Source organism: Bufo bufo, chromosome 3 (assembly GCF_905171765.1).
Source record: "Bufo bufo chromosome 3, aBufBuf1.1, whole genome shotgun sequence".
Taxonomy (NCBI): Eukaryota; Metazoa; Chordata; class Amphibia; order Anura; family Bufonidae; genus Bufo; species Bufo bufo.
The window spans coordinates 147,756,031-147,772,347 of record NC_053391.1 but is presented as its reverse complement, the minus strand read 5'-3'; the positions used below and the strand labels follow the sequence as shown (position 1 = coordinate 147,772,347).

At 47.7% G+C, this 16,317-nt stretch overlaps 1 protein-coding gene across 3 annotated transcripts in view; it reads right to left on the bottom strand.

Annotated features, from left to right (window-relative positions):
- POLA1 (DNA polymerase alpha 1, catalytic subunit) overlaps nt 1-16,317 on the bottom strand; it is a 450,237-nt gene that overhangs the window by 380,907 nt on the left and 53,013 nt on the right. For 2 of the 3 annotated variants that reach the window (XM_040423702.1, XM_040423704.1), the window contains exon 9: nt 6,117-6,273. In XM_040423702.1, coding sequence (XP_040279636.1) covers nt 6,117-6,273 — 157 coding nt within the window. The remainder of the gene's footprint in view (nt 1-6,116; nt 6,274-16,317) is intronic. The other variant, XM_040423703.1, reaches the window with a different exon arrangement.

Sequence of the window (16,317 nt, the reverse complement as noted above, 5' to 3'; positions counted from 1 at the left end):
GAGAGAGCAGAAAAGCAAGGAACCAACTCCCGAACCGGGAAAGATCAAGAGACCAGCCAAGAGAAGCGGAAGTAAAAACATAGGTTGGGATCTGTGTCCCCCAATGCCTACTACGAGAAAAGGATTTTACGGTGAGTACAAAAAATCCAATTTTCTCGTGCATGGCATTGGGGGACACAGCACCATGGGACGTCCCAAAGCAGTCCCCGAGGGTGGGAAAAGAACAGCCATGCCACCGGTTGGGCATACAGGTGCAGGAGAACCATGTGACCCAACAGGAAAAAACACGGAATGGGCAACAGGTTCCATAACAAGGAAGAAACCTCAAGGAAGAAGCACCCCAGGACAAATGCCTGGAAGAAAATCCCAAATGCAAGAAGGCCACAAAGGGGAACACCGAGGTCAGCCAAGGGCTGGAGAAAAAAATTAGGACAGCACCGTGTGTTGGAACTACCTAATGCTCTAAATTGTCTCAGACCCAAAGAGCGAAAAAAAACTGTGGCCTACCCCTGACAGGCCAGGGGAGCAAGGAAACAGGGAAGCACTGGAAGCCAAACGAGTGAGGGAAGCCAAAGCAAGGCTCACATGTGAAGGGAGCAGGTCTCCCCTCACCGCAAGGCAGTTGAAGAAGTTAAGCGCCCTATTGAAAGGTGAAAACCCAAGGCTGTTAGAGGAAACCGCCAACCCTTGGAGAAGGAGGGGGTTGTAGGCAAAAGGCCAGGAAAAGAGAATGATAAGACCTGCATCCCAAAAACAGGAGACGAAGATCGAGCCTCTGTAAACAAGATATCACTGTGAAGCGTAAGACCAGAGGAAACTCTGGGCATATTAAGTATCAGGGAAAAAAGGAACCAGATACAGGCCCAGGAAATCTCAGCAGGGACACACTGGACTGAGAGACATGGGAGTAGAAGGAGAGTACTCCAACAGCCTAAGGAGGAAAGGTTCTACAACAGGAGGAGGTCCCTCCCGAAGGAGACCATACGGCGGAATTGCAAACCGTAGCACTAAACCACTCAATACCAGGTACTTGACGTGGGAGGCTGGGAAAAGAGACACGAATCCCAAGAGGACAACAAGGCTATTGGAACCCATAAAGGGATCAACCAACTCCAGAAAGGAGTACCCGGAATGGGCTCACAAGGAACCAGGAGCTGAACCACCAGAAGACAACACAAGCCAGAATATCCAGGAAAGGTGAAATGAAACTATCATAGGGGAAGGGACATTGGCCATGGACAACTAGCCATTCCAAGAATAGTGACTAGCAAACTGTGTACATTGTCCCAGAGAGGGCAAGTACAGCAGCTCGGGATGTACCACTAAATCGACAGACATCTATATGCATAAGAAATGCAGAAGTCGCCGGGTGAGACTACACAGAAATGTAGAAACCAGCTGCGACCGGCATACTAAAAACTCCCAGGGGGGAAAAAGTACCTGACAGGTGCAGACGACGGCAAGGTCCAAGGGGACTGCCCCTCTCATGTAGTACAACTAAGCAGAGAATATAAGGGAATACAGAGAACACCTGGACCCAGAAGGAACTATGGGACCCTGTCCGATGCCAGAGCAATCAGCTGAAAATTGGACCCAGTGGTCCTGTCCCTGACCCGTCAGGGAGGACGTCCAGCGACGATAAACCGTTGACCCCAGAAGGATTCCGTGTGGCGGAGGACATCCAGCGATGACCGAAAACTGCTGCAGCGGCCGGTGCTCACCAAGCTACGTGCCCCAACAAGGTAGAAGATCCAGTGGAGATCACTGTACTCCACCAGGAATGGGCCGCTTTGTAATAGGAAACAACACGAGTACTCCTCTATAACATGGGGTAGCACGGAGCGCAGCATACCGTAGTACCTTATAGAGATCGCAAGGGCAACACTAGCACAAAGGCCAACAACCACCTGGCCATGGTGTAGGGAGCGTGGTTGTATGTGGACCACCCGCCGGATCAGAACAGATCAGCCATATACTGGAGCTACCGAAAGTAGCACTAGACCAACAAGGTGGGGGTTGGGCTGGCCCACCCCTGCCAGATATGGAAACCATGCACATGCTGAACCAGGATGGCCTGTTGTAGACAGTGCCTTGAAAAGTACAAGGAGACCATTGAGCACGAGGAGTGGCAGATGTATGGAAGAATCAAAAGGATGGAACCAACATCCGCAGCACAGATTAGAACCCGGGGGCAGAAAGCACCCAGTAATACAGAAACTGTATGGGCCACAGATTGCACCATAGGGTCCAGCACTTGGGATACTACAAACACACGCCTAAAATATAGGTAAAGTGGCTGCATGTTGCACTCTAAGGAGAGTGGAAACATATCCACAGCATTTGGAGGGTACAGGTACTCAACCTGTAAATTAGAAATACGGCTGTGTAGTGCAGAGATACGAAAGCGTTTTTGAGGGGCTTGCTTATAGCAGAAGTAAACAGGAAAAAGAGTGAATCTAGGGCGCACACAAGGAAGTTAATTATGGAAGTAGAGGCAGCAGAGGCGGATTATATCCTGCAACCACAAGATGTCACTAGAGATAAATGGAAAGAATCCCAACAAAAATTTAATGACAGGTTATTGATGCAGGCAAAAAACAAAAGATTCTTTCAAAAAAAACTAGTGGTAGTTGGACGTATACCCATGGTGCTGTGTCCCCCAATGCTATGCACGAGAAAGCTCCCGATATCGTAGTGCGACAACATCATTAGCACAGCGCAGGGAGCAGCAATATCCCACGGCTTGGTTAAGACTGACTTGATGGAAGCTGGATCAAAGGTAACTTTGTAATCGCTTGCAAGCTTCAAAGTAGCGGGACGCCGCTCTGCTCAGGATAGTTCTAAAATTAGTATCCATAGGACGGATTGGTTTTGGTGTGGGAAACATTAAGGAACTTTGAAGTTACACCATTGAATGATAGAGGTGGACTCAATAGTTACCTTTGATTTATTTCAGTTCGATTATTTTAGATCATCACCATCGATATACTGTTGTTGGGGCTGTATACTATTAATTTGAATATTGTCTAGATCCAATTTGCTGCTATTTAGATATATCAACTGATATCAAATCCTAAATGTAGGTAAATGACATGTTTTCTATAGCGAGTTCCAGTTTTAGAATATTCAGTACATCAATAAATATATATATTTTATAATGGTTCTCTATATGGTCCGAAATTTCTGAGAGTGCCCTGCTCCTTAACCCCTTTGTTCTCATTTTATAGTGATCGAGTGAGTGTTCTCGATTGGTGAGGTGCACCTTTTTTGGTTTGCAGATAGCCTTGTGCGACATCTAACCCCGTTCTTTGTTATTAGTTTAAGCAGACTGTGATTGTCTATTGTTGTGACTTAGATGAAGATCAGATCACATTTTATGACCAATTTGTGCAGAAATCCATATCATTCCAAAGGGTTCACATACTTTTTCTTGCAACTGTATATCCAGCTAGAAGTCAAGTATAGTATCTGCAGATCTGTGCAATATTTATGTACTCAGCTTCAGGTATTATAAAGCCCTCAAATGTACTCAGCTTTAGGGCTAACTAGATTTTGTATGTATTCAGCTAGAAGCTAAGTGGAGTGTGACGGACCCCCAGTACTCAGGAAGAGTATGTCGGCCTCTGTATTCTTCCTTCCTCAGGATATATTGCAAACCGCTGATCTGTAGCTCCCAGTTTCCCCAGTCACTGGACGAGACTCAGTGTAGGTGAAACAAATTCTGCTTTATTGAACAACTGCACAGACTTAAATACAGAAATCGAACAGATGAGACTATAATCTCATCCCATCCTCTTTCCCTCCCCAGACATTCTGTCTGCCCCCACACCACAGGTGTCCACCTGCTAAAATAGCTCCAGACAGCCCTAGCAGGAGCCTGGCCAAAATGTCATTGTCCTGTGTCCTGAGGTCTTTCAGAGTACAATGGGAGATAACGACAGAAGGGGGGGGGGGGGGGGGGCTGACAGTCTTTTGAAACAAGTTACACAACATAACATAATTACACATATCCAACACCAGTACACATTTAACTCAAACTAATGACCATGTCATCACATAGTTCCCCCAAGATAGTCCATGGTAATTGGCCTTGGGTTTCGAGAGCCTGTATTGAATTGGGAAATTGGATGGCTGTAGGGCCAGGCTCCACCGGAACATCCATCCCTGGGCTCCGGAACCCCGGTTCAACCAAACAAGGGGGGGGGGTCTCCAAATACCTAGGCCCGTAGTCGCTAGGAAGGAGGCTGGCCATCAGCTTCCTCCAGGAGCCCAGGTCACAGTGGGTGCCGTGACATGGAGTATCTATAGCTCCGTGCAATATTCATGCACCCAGCCTTTGGTATTATAAAGTCCTTATATGTACTCCGCTTTATATATTTAGTCTGATATACAACCTTGGGCCTCTATCTTCTGTTGCCCTGGTGGAGTGCTTGATATATCTAGCCTGTTATATTTTTCTGGGGCTTGTTTTTTCTGCTCCCCGGGTGGAGTGCAATTACTAGGGCTCTTTGGTATCTTCTATGTACTTGGCTTTATTATGTAGCTTGATATAGGAACTTGGGGCGGGTTTCCCAATATTACATCTGTGACATAAGTGCTATATCTGATCTATGTACCCCATGTATTTTTTTTGGATCATTTTCCATCGTGCCTCTTTCTCCTTACAATTGTATTTAAATTATATATTTTGATTAATAAAGATTATTACATATTTTATAGTCATAGTCCCATTGATCTTTCTTTTGGTTAGGATTTATGCAGTTTTTTGATCTGAGGACAATTTGGATAATATGAGGTGGTTGTAAGTTTAACTCTATGGGACTGCCAAAGACTGCAGAGTAGAAATTATGTGGATGGGGGATAGGTTGGGGTAATGAGACAATACCTTTAATCTAAAAATAATCCTGATAATTTCTTGATCCTATGTGGTCTTGAGGATGGTTCCCACGTCCAGGTTTTTTGATGAAGCCTAGACCAGGAATATATTCATGAAGAGGATAAGACACAGTCTTTCTTTATACAAGTGTTCTGTTTATGATCCATTCCTGATTTTGGCTTCAAAGACTGCATCAAAAAAATCTGAACATGGAAACCCAGCCTCAAAGATTCTTCAGTGAAAGATGTGCAACACATGATGCAAGAACCTGAGAGCCTATGAAAAGAAAAATCTCTCCACATGTCAGCATGATCAACCCTATTAAACCAGGCATACAGCCTGGAAGAGTTTATCTTGCATTTTTATTTATATGTAAATTACCTAACTGAAGAACAGAGGGGATAGCCAGAGCCCTCGGAGCACCAGTTTGTTAAACCTTCTTCAGATTCAATCTCTCCTCCCTTCCCTTGGATTGACAGGGCTAGTCTTCTAGTGACTGCTGCTCTCCTAGTGTCAAGACCTGTATTCTCCTAGTTGTGCTGTATCTTCTGGTCTGGAAGTTTGCTCAGTCAGCGCAGATTCAAACTAAGGCTACTTTCACACTGCCGTTTCTGGGTCCGCCTGTGAGATCCGTTTCAAGGCTCTCACAAGCGGCCCCAAACGGATCAGTTTAGCCCCAATGCATTCTGAATGGATAAGGATCCATTCAGAATGCATCAGTTTGGCTCCGTCCAGCCTCCATTCCGCTCTGGAGGCGGACACCAAAACGCTGCTTGCAGCGTTTTGGTGTCCGCCTAGCGATACAGAGCCAAACGGATCCATCCTGACTTACAATGTAAGTCAATGGGGACGGATCTGTTTACATTGACACAATATGGTGCAATTGTAAACGGATCCGTCCCCCATTGACTTTCAATGTAAGTCAGGACGGATCCGTTTGACTTAGACTTAGACTTTTTTTACATAGTAATGCAGACAGATCCGTACTGAACAGATACCAGCGTTTGCATTTTAGGTGCGGATCCGTCTGTGCAGATACCAGACGGATCCGCACCTAAACGCAGGTGTGAAAGTAGCCTAAGCAAGCGCCGAGACATGTCTCCTGAGACCAGAAGATGCAGTGCAGACAGGAGAATACAGATCTCTGCACTAGAAGAGCAGTAGATACTAGAAGACTAGCCCAGTCAATACAAGTGTTAATATGAGAAAAATAAATTGTGTGCACACATTTCATACTTACATACAAGGTTTTTTGTCCATTTCTTCTTTTACCTCCTTTTTAATATCTGGCTCCACCTTAACAGTTGTGCTGATGTCACCTTTTATATCTGAATTCTCCTCCTCCATGGGTTCGTCAAAATCTCCATCATCAAAGTCAACCATTCCATCACCATCTGCTAAAATAATAAGTTGGATGAGTTGCTTTAGTGTATAAATCTTGTAACAAACATTTTAGAGAAGCCATTTGGGTATACTTGTTATACTAAATGTATTGTTAGAGCCAGTTGTATAGTTCTAGCAAATTTTTGGTAGCTTTCAGTGAGTGGTCTACACTTGTTATTAATTTAAAGTCTGTTATTCACCTTCTGTATGCATTTCATATGACATCATAATATGCTAGCCACTAACAGGAAGCAGATCTCCCAAACACAGTATTACATGGATCCCCAAAACCGTATGCTACATACCCATATTATAGCTCCATGAGACTCCCATTTTACGTTGGTACATCCAGAGCTAACATGCCTGTTATACAGCCCACAGGTGCAGTACTGTCTTGTGGATGAGCTCTCAGTTGGGCAGTACACAAGGATGTACCGTAAATGACAGACTGATTGCACTGAGCTGTACAGAAGTGATAAGCCATGTACAATAACCACTAGAATCTAGCAGTAAATAACATCACTGAACAATGCAGCTAAGCTTTTTCACTAACAAAATTTTCTGATGGAGGCGGAAACAACGCCGTTTTCGGACTGGAAGAACAGTAAACAGCTTTTGAACCTTGCAACATAAATTCTTATTAATCAACATAATGATTACAGGGTCCAACATATATTGTTGCCTGGCGGTTTTCAAGCAGCCCTATGAACCCCATCAGTGCATCCCAACAGCTTGTATATTAGTCTATTTCTAATATTCATAACTGTCTAAGGCCTCATGCACAAAACCGTAACATGGATAACAGACGTGTGAACGCCATATTATGGTGCGGACCCACAGACTTCAATGGGTCTGTGGTCCGCATGTGGCAGCAAAGTACACAACATGTCCTATAGTTTGCTTCAACATGTGTACCACGGACCTATTGATGCAGCGGTTTGCAGGCCACAAAAGACGAGGTCGTGTGTACAGCAAGTCCTTAATTTATTATTTTGGGTTTATCTAGACTTTGTGCCCAACTCAGTAAATGTGGCAAGGTGGACACACATGTTCAGTCTTACCTCTCTTTCTGCTCCTTATTGTGTGTGGAGATACTCCTTGTGGAGTGAGTGGGCTAATTAAGAAGCTGCAATGGCTTCTCAGAAGAAGATGTTAAGAAAGTGCAATTACAGTAACTCTTTCTCAGTACCTCCTCCCAGAAGCAGAAAAAAAACTGCCTTAAAAGCAGCCAGCTCACTAGGGATCCCCTCATATGCCCAAATTGTAAATGTTTGTAAAAAAAAAAAAAAAAAGCATTACGTTTAAGTGTTATTGATTATATGTAATTAGCAGCTTTTTAACAGTTAATGGGAGTGCAAACCTAACATGCCATAGAAGGAGCCTAAATGGCAACACATTTACAAAACATGCAGCATCCAGTAGAAGCCTACGTAGTTTGGAGAACTATAGGTCAGGTCAAAAGTGAAAAATTGGCAAGTCAGGCTACTTTTGCACTAGCGTTTTTTGCAGATCCGTCACGGATTTGCAAAAAGCTTCCGTTACCATAATACAACCACATGCATCCGTCATGAAAAGATCCAGTTGTATTATGGTCTTCTATAGCCATGACGGATCAGTCTTGCACACCACTGAAAGTCAACGGGGGACGGATCCATTTTCTATTGGGTCAGAGAAAACGGATCAGTCCCCATTGACTTACACATTGTGTGCCAGGACAGATTTGGCTCTGCTTCGTCAGGCGGACAGCAGAATGCTGCAGGCAGCATTTTGGTGTCCGCCTCCAGAGCGGAATGGAGACTGATCGGAGGCAAACTGATGCATTCTGAGCGGATACTTTTCCATTCAGAATGCATTGGGGCAAAACCCAACCCAAAAAGTTTTGGACCGCTTGCGAGAGCCCATGACGGATCTCACAAACGGAAAGCCAAAACGCTAGTGTGAAAGTAGCCTAACACACGTTTTCACTTTTGGTTCTGTAACTTCTGGGGGGGGTGTCACAAATCATTTGGACTGCTAATTTGTTCTGATGAGCGGTAATTGTGCTGGGGGCTCTCTTTTTGTAGAGTGATCTGTTCTTTTCCCTCATTTTGTCTTTGGGGTCTATACTGCAAGTGTTTGACTTTGTTCAACAAGGTAGATATATCACCCTGCACACGCATATACTACTGTTCTTTTGATACCATTTTGGGGTTATGAATTTTTGATCACCTTTAACTTTTATTTGGGAGGCAAGGCGATTTTGATTCTTTTCCTGTTACAGTGTTCACTGTTCACGAGAAATACTTTCTTTTTTTAATAGTTCGGGCATTTTTTTTGAAACTGCGATAAAAAAAATCATGAGTATTTGCAAATTAAGGAAAATGAGATTTTTGTGAACTCACCTGTAAAATCTCTTTCTCGCTTGATTCATTGGGGGACACAGGACCGTGGGTATAGCTTGCTGCTGCCACTAGGAGGCGACACTAGGCTGAAAACTTAGCTCCTCCCCTGCAGGCTATACCCCCTCCAGCCTGGAGAGAGCATTTCAGTTTGTGCTCCAGCAGTAGGAGAGACCAAATTAAAGTAAAAATCAACAGAAAACTGCACACTGTCATGAGACCGAACCAAACACAAGGTCCCAACAGACAAAACAGGAACCCCACTTGCCTCACAATATGTGGGTGGGTGCTATGTCCCCCAATGAATCAAGCAAGAAAGAGATTTTACAGGAGAGTTCACAAAAATCTAATTTTCTCGCTCATATCATTGGGGGACACAGGACCATGGGACGTCCTAAAGCAGTCCCCGGGGAGGGAAACAAAATTCTCCCAAACCAAGTCTCTATGGAAGTCACTGAACTGAGGCCTGCAGAACCCTGCGGCCGAGAGAAGCATCCGCCGAGGCCAATGAAGTAAAGGTGTGTAGAGAGGACCAAGTCGCTGCTTTACACAACTGAGACGCAGAAGCGTGGTGGAGGTGTGCCCAAGAAGCCCTGACCGCTCTGGTAGAGTGAGCAGTGATCCCGGGTGGAGGAACCTTGTCCCTGGAACGATAGGCCTCGACAACGGCCGAGTAAATCCACCGAGCAATAGTCACCTTTGAAGCCGCCAAACCTTTACGAGGGCCTTCCGAGATAACGAAACAGAGCATCAGTGCGTCTAAAGGGGGCCACCACCGACAGATAGATCTTCAAGGCCCGTACTACATCCAGACGATGGAGGGAGACCTCCCGCGGATGAGAAGGGTGAGGGCAAAACAATGTCCTCATTCACGTGAAAGGCAGAAACAACCTTTGGTAAAAAAGATGGCACTGGACGAAGAACCACCTTATCTTGGTGAAACACCAAAAAGGGTTCCTTGTAGGAGAGAGCTGCCAGTTCCGAAACCCGTCGAATAGAGGTAATGGCCACTAAAAAGGCCACTTTCCAGGAAAGTAGATGGACGGAAACTTCACTCAGAGGTTCGAACAGCGCTGTCTGGAGTGCACCGAGAACCAGGTTCAGGTCCCAAGAATGTAATGGGGGCCGATATGGGGGAACGGTATGATCTACTCCTTGCAAGAAAGTCTTGACCGGACTTTGGACGGCTAGAGTACATTGGACAAAAATGGACAGGGCCGAGACCTGCCCTTTGAGGGAACTGAGAGCCATGCCCAGGTCCAATCCCGAACGCTAGAACTGTCGGAAGGGAAAAGCCTGGGAGGAAGAGCTCGTTCCTCGCAGAAACGCAAGAAGGATTTCCAGGTCTGGTAGTAAATCCTAGAAGAGGAAGGTTTCCTGGCCCTAATCATGGTTCGAATGACCGCATCAGAAAAACCTCTGCGTTTCAACAGAAAGGTTTAAACAGCCACGCCGTTAAACGTAGCGTATCTAAACTCTGATGGAAGACTGGGCCCTGGGAGAGTAGATCGGTTCTGATTGGCAGAGGCCACGGAGCATCTCCTAGCAGAAGAATGAGTTCTAAATACCAAGCTCATCGAGGCCAGTCTGGGGCGATCAGGATTGTCTTGATGCCTTCCTTCCTGATTCTGCGTAAGATCCGAGGTAGAAGTGGTAACGGTGGGAACACGTAAAGAAACGCGAAGCTGTCCCCCAAGGCTCCACGAGAGCATCCACGCCGTGTGCTGCTGGATCCCTTGCGCGAGAGAGGAAGCACGGGCGCTTGTGATTGAACCTGGACGCAATCAAGTCCACTTCCGGACGTCCCCACCTGAGACAGATGGCCTCGAACACCTCCGGATGGAGGGACAACTCCCCCGGGTCCACTGTTGTCCGGCTGAGAAAGTCTGCGTCCAGTTGTCCACTCCCGGGGTGAAGACTGCCGAAATCATCGGAACATGGGACTCCGCCCACTGCAAAATCTTTGCAGACTCCTGCATCACCGGAAGGCTGCGAATCCCTCCTTGGTGGTTAATGAAGGCCACAGCTGTGGCATTGTCCGACTGCCCCCTATTCGGACGGCCCTGCAGAAGTGGAGTCCAATGGACAAGGGAGAGATAAATGGCCCGGAGTTCCAGTATGTTGATGGGAAGTTTGGACTCCGATGGAGGCCAAACACCCTGGACCGTCCGTGTGGCGAGAACTCCGCCCCAACCGCGAAGGCTAGCGTCTGTTGTAATGATCGTCCATATCACTGGAAGGAAGGATTTCCCCACCAACAGATGCGCAGACTCTGTCCACCAACAGACGGCTGTACGCGTTTGGAGGGACAGCCGGATCCGGCGATCCAGAGAATCCGGGGATTTGTCCCAAGATGACAAAATGGCTCGTTGAAAACACCTAGTGTGAAATTGAGCGAAGGGAATGGCCTCGAAGGAGGCCACCATCATGCCCAGCACAGTCATGCAATTGCGGATAGACGTATTGCGGCGTTGGAGTAATATGCGTATAGATATCTGAATGTCCACGCTCTTGTCCAATGGCAGGCGAACCACGGCTGCACCTGAGTCTAGTATCATGCCCAGAAACCCGATTTGTGTGGTGGGAGATGAGCAGGATTTCCGCCGATTGACTATCCACCCGAAGTGGGACAGGGTGCTAAAAGTGATCTGAAGACTCTCCTCGCATTGGGAGACTGTAGATGCTTTGATCAAGATATCGTCTAGATACGGGAGGAGAGTGATGCCCCTGGAGCGCAGGAGACCCAAGAGCGGGGCAAGCACCTTTGTGAACACTCTCGGAGCTGTCGCTAGGCCGAATGGCAGGGAGACTAACTGGTAGTGACATGAATGAATGTCAAAACGAAGAAAACGTTGATGAGTGGGTGCGATGGGAACGTGTAAGTAGGTGTCTTGGATGTCTATCGATGCCATGAGTTCTCCCTGTACCAAAGAGGCAATCACGGAGCGGAGTGACTCCATCTTGAACCGTTGAATGCGGAGGAAGCGATTCACTATCTTGAGGTCCAGCAGTGGGCGAACATCGCCATCGTTTTTGGGTGCTACGAAAACAGTGCTCCAGACTAAAAAAAATATCAAGGAGCCATTGGCTCCTAACCTGAAAAATTTATGAGCCAAATGAAATTTTTAGTCGCCAAATTTAAAATACATAATATAGCTGGGATGCTTAGGAGCATGGGGTTTTCTAAGCTACAGCCCACGCAGTTTAAGGAGTTGTACACTAATTTCCATGACCTGTCAGACTAGCCAGATTTGCGTTGATAATCCCTAGGTGCTGGGTCCCGGCTCATTCGCTTCCCGGCCTCTGCTGCTTGTCTTGGGCTTCTCCATGAAAACGTTTGGCTGCAGTGGCATCAAGACAATCTCTGGCCACGGTGGAGATCTGCTCCCCTTGCATCACATGACCATTTAACATAATGCATGGGAAGCAGTGGTCAGTCATTGGCTGTAACACCGTCAAATAGGAGGTTTTCATGAAGGGACTCAAGACAAGCAACAAAGGCTGGGGAGCAAATGAGCCGGGACCCCGAACTGGGCATCAGGCAAGTATGATCATCAACAAAGGTCCTGCCAGTCTGAGGTCCAGAAATTACTGTATCCAAACCCTTTAAGGAGTAATTTTTATATTTTTCTTTAAGGGGTTTCAAACCAGTATTATTCTATATGTGACACAGAATGGGTTCAAAAAGACTGCACTCCTTAAAAAGCCAATCACTTGAGAGTCGCCACTGCAACCAGTGACCACATCAGCAGGCATCACGCGTTGACGGGACCAGCATGATGGTGGGGGGGGCAGCTTTTTTTTTTTTTTTTTTACATTAAGAAAAAATATAACAGCTAAAAATATAATACTACACGAGCTTTACTCTTTATTCTCAACCCCTCTGCTTGCCGGTCAGTGAATGAAAACCTCTTGTTTGCTGTTGTTTCTTGAGGAAAGATCGCCCATATTCTAGTGCTGCTCACTGTGTAACTGTGGCTGGACATGGACATTCAGTCTGTCAATGTCAACCTTAAAGGTTTCCATTCACTGCCAGCAAGCAGAGATGTAGGAAAGCTAGGGGACCTCCTCTGGCAGCTGAACTAGCCTGTGCTTAACCCCTTATAGGCTGCTTCAGTGCCATTTTCCCTCTTTTTAACTCTACCACATGTCTTTGGCACAGAAAGGAGCAGTTAAGGGGTCTCTGCCCATCACCCCCGTGTCAGTAAGGAGCCGCGCACGGACATCGCCCTCCTTTTCTAGAACGTGCGCAGTCTAGGTGGCAATCTCTCCTTGTCAGTTGGCGTGCCTTGGGACTGCTGAGCGAACCCCTAGGCCGGGGGAGTCCCACCGTTTCATCATTCTGCTAGCAGTAACACGGACTGACGGGAAGGTTGACATCCGATTGCTATTCCCTATGTGGAAGTGAATACTGGTCTTGTGAAATAAGGGGAATAGATTAGATGATTTATGATCAGAAATGGTTACTAGTCTGTGCATTGATAGGATTGCGCTGGTTTCACACCGGAGTCTGTCTGCAGGAGCTCTGCACTACCGGGGTCGCAGAGCATTATATTGATTTATGATGCTATGTAACCCTTTACAGTTCTGGAATGTATTGGATAACACTGACCGCATTAGGTCAGTGTTATCCAGTACATTCCAGACCTCTAAGGGTTACATAGCATCATAAATCAATATAATGCTATGCGACCCCAGCAGTGCTATGCAGACCAGGACAGCGAGTGTTAAAGCAGCACAGCCGGCGCTTATACTTGTTCTTACGGATCTCTGCCTTCTCCTTGTGACCCCATAATGACCCAGTCCTATAAAACACTAATAAATCTGCATACGGGTGACTCGCCTCGTGTTATCAGCCGTGGACTGTGCGGCCCTAGTTGAAGTGTCTCCAGCAGCTCAGCGCCACAGCACAGACTCAACTCCAAAACTTGCCAGACTGCTGGAAGCGGGAGCACAAGCCACGCCCACCCTCTATGCCGGGTAATCTGAGGGGTGGGTCTTCACCCAGCAGCAGACGTCTGCAGCGTGTGTCTGTCTGCTGGATGAAAGCCTTTTTTTCTTAGAGGCAGAGCAGCGAGCGGAGGGTCTAGGCGCAAATGGCGACAAGACTACAAAGTCTTGTCGCCATTTAGCAGTTCTAAGTCGCATTGGCGACCATTTTGGTCACCATCTGGAGCCCTGGAAAAGGTTTGAATAGAAACCTGTAAACCGGATTTGTGTAAGGGGACCGTAATTATCACGCCCCGTTTGAGAAGGGACTGGACTGCTTGGAAGAAAGCAGCCGCCCGACCTGGATCCTTGGGCGGCTGGGAGAGGAAAAAACGGTTGGCTGGGATAGATTTGAATTCTATCTTGTATCCTGATGTCACTACCTTTGGAGGATGAATCCGCCGACCAGACTAAGCCACAGTTCTCGGCGGATAGATACCGCGAGAGCCGAGGAACGGGCGACCATCGTCCCCGCGTCCAGAGCCGCTTCACAGAGGTACTTCCCTGCCTGTGAAATTTGTACCGCCAAGGACTGGAGTTCCACCGGAGGAAGATTGGTCGCAAGGTCTTGGTTCAAACGGAGGGCCCACTCCGAAACCGCCTTGGCTACCCATGCCGATGCGAAGATCGGGCGTAAGGCTGAACCACTGGCTGCAAAGACAGACTTCGATAGCGAGTCAATGCGCCGATCTACTGGGTCCTGGAGAGAGGAGCCATCCGCAACCGGAATAGTCGTGTTCTCTGCGAGGCGAGCGACCGGTGGGTCTACCTTCGGAGGCGAGGCCCATTTTTCCACACAAGCAGTTGGAAAAGGGTAGAGCAAGTCTAATCGCTTTGGGACAATGAAGCGCAAACCTGGCTGGTCCCAAGCCTTTGCGACAACAAGGGAAAAGTCGTTGTGTACAGGGAAGGACTTAGGGGTCTGCTTTGTACGCAAAAACGACACTCCCTGGTGGCTGGTGGAGGGGAGTTCCTCCTGAACTTGGAAAGTGTCCCGGATAGCTGAAATCAGACTACCAACCATAGACGCAATCTGGGAAGACTGCTCCAGGTCCTTCTCCGTATCTGAATCCGCAATCTCACCATCTGAGAGTGCGTCACCTAAAATGGAGGACGTCTGAGATCGGGAAACGGGAGGGGATGCAGAGGCATCAGAAGAGGAATGACGACCTGATCTGGGCTGCTTGCTAGTAAGCCTGCTCCTAGTTTGTGCACCTTGCGAAGGTGAGGGCATCACTGTGGGTGATCTCTCTACCAAACGACCCAGTAATGAAAGGGTGGAATAGGAGACTTTGGAGAGGTCTTCTACTGCCCGGGACAGGGACCTTGCCCAGTCAGGTTCTCCACAGCCAGAGGGGTCTTGAACTCCTGTGGGTTGTGACAATATGGATGGATGGCTCTGTGGGGCCGCCTGACATGCAGAGCATAGAGAGAGTGACTGGCCACGAGGGAATTTAACAGAACATGAAGTGCAGGCATAATAAGTGGTCCTGCAGGGTGCCTGGTGAGGGGTCTTGGCTGGGTCTGACATTGTGTGGCTTCTCTATGCTGGAGGGGGTAGCGATCTCCTACCATTAGAAGTCCCAGGTCCTGTGTCCTTGTGGCAAGGGAGCGCTGGAGAGGTCTTCCGGAGTGCCGCGGTGGGAAAATAGGCTCCGCCCCCCGCGCGGGTCATGTGAGGAAATGGCCGGGCAGAAGCCACGCCCCCCCCGCTCGCATGCTAGGAGCCGCCATGAGACTGGAAGGGGTTAATATAGCGCCAGACATGTTGCCTCAGGAGATGCCCGGAGACTTAAGAAGTGGAGTGGGGAGGAAGAGCGCTGAAGAGGGAGAGATCGGACCGCTCTCGTAGTAGCAGAGCCGCTGCAGCCGCGATACTGCCGACATTAACCCCCGCAGTGCCGTACCGCCGCCGCTGAGGATCTGAGGACACAGGAGGGAGATCGCTACCCAGCAGACAGGGGTGAGGAGCTAAGGGAGGGAGAGAGGGGTGTAATACTCGCCTGTCTTCTGTGGACTTCGCCCTTAGATGTCGTCCCAGCAGGGCCACCCAACGACCGCTGGCAGAAGGCATCAGGAGTCCGGGCAGTATGGGGCTGGTGAGTAGGTGGCCCTATTGCTGGTAGGAACTAGGGGAGCGAGGTTGCCCTGGTCCACTTGTCTTCTTGGGGGGGCAAGGTGGTGGGACAACCGACACCGGCTAGCCTCCCAGGGAGACAGACGCCATGCGAATCTGTGCCCCATGAACCTAATAAAATATAAAATTAAAATAAAATTTCCAAAAGAGCCACCCTGCTAAGCAGGGAGGTCTGCCTCCTACGACAGTAACCTAAAAACTGAAATGCTCTTTCCAGGCTGGAGGGGGTATAGCCTGCAGGGGAGGAGCTAACAATTTTCAGCCTAGTGTCGCCTCCTAGTGGCAGCAGCAAGCTATACCCACGGTCCTGTGTCCCCCAATGATATGAGCGAGAAAAGGGTGACCTGCCTTTTTAATCCTATAAAATGTAATTATAAAAAAAATTCTATTTTTTGCTTTATTTTTTGCCTCTTCACAGGGAGCTTGAACATGTGATCCCTGGATCGATTATACCATAGGCAATAAAATAATATTGCAGTCTATGGCAAAAATGCTATGCTTTTATTGAGGCAAGGCCCTGTAGGAACTGGGAATCTTTACCTGAAACCCGTCTG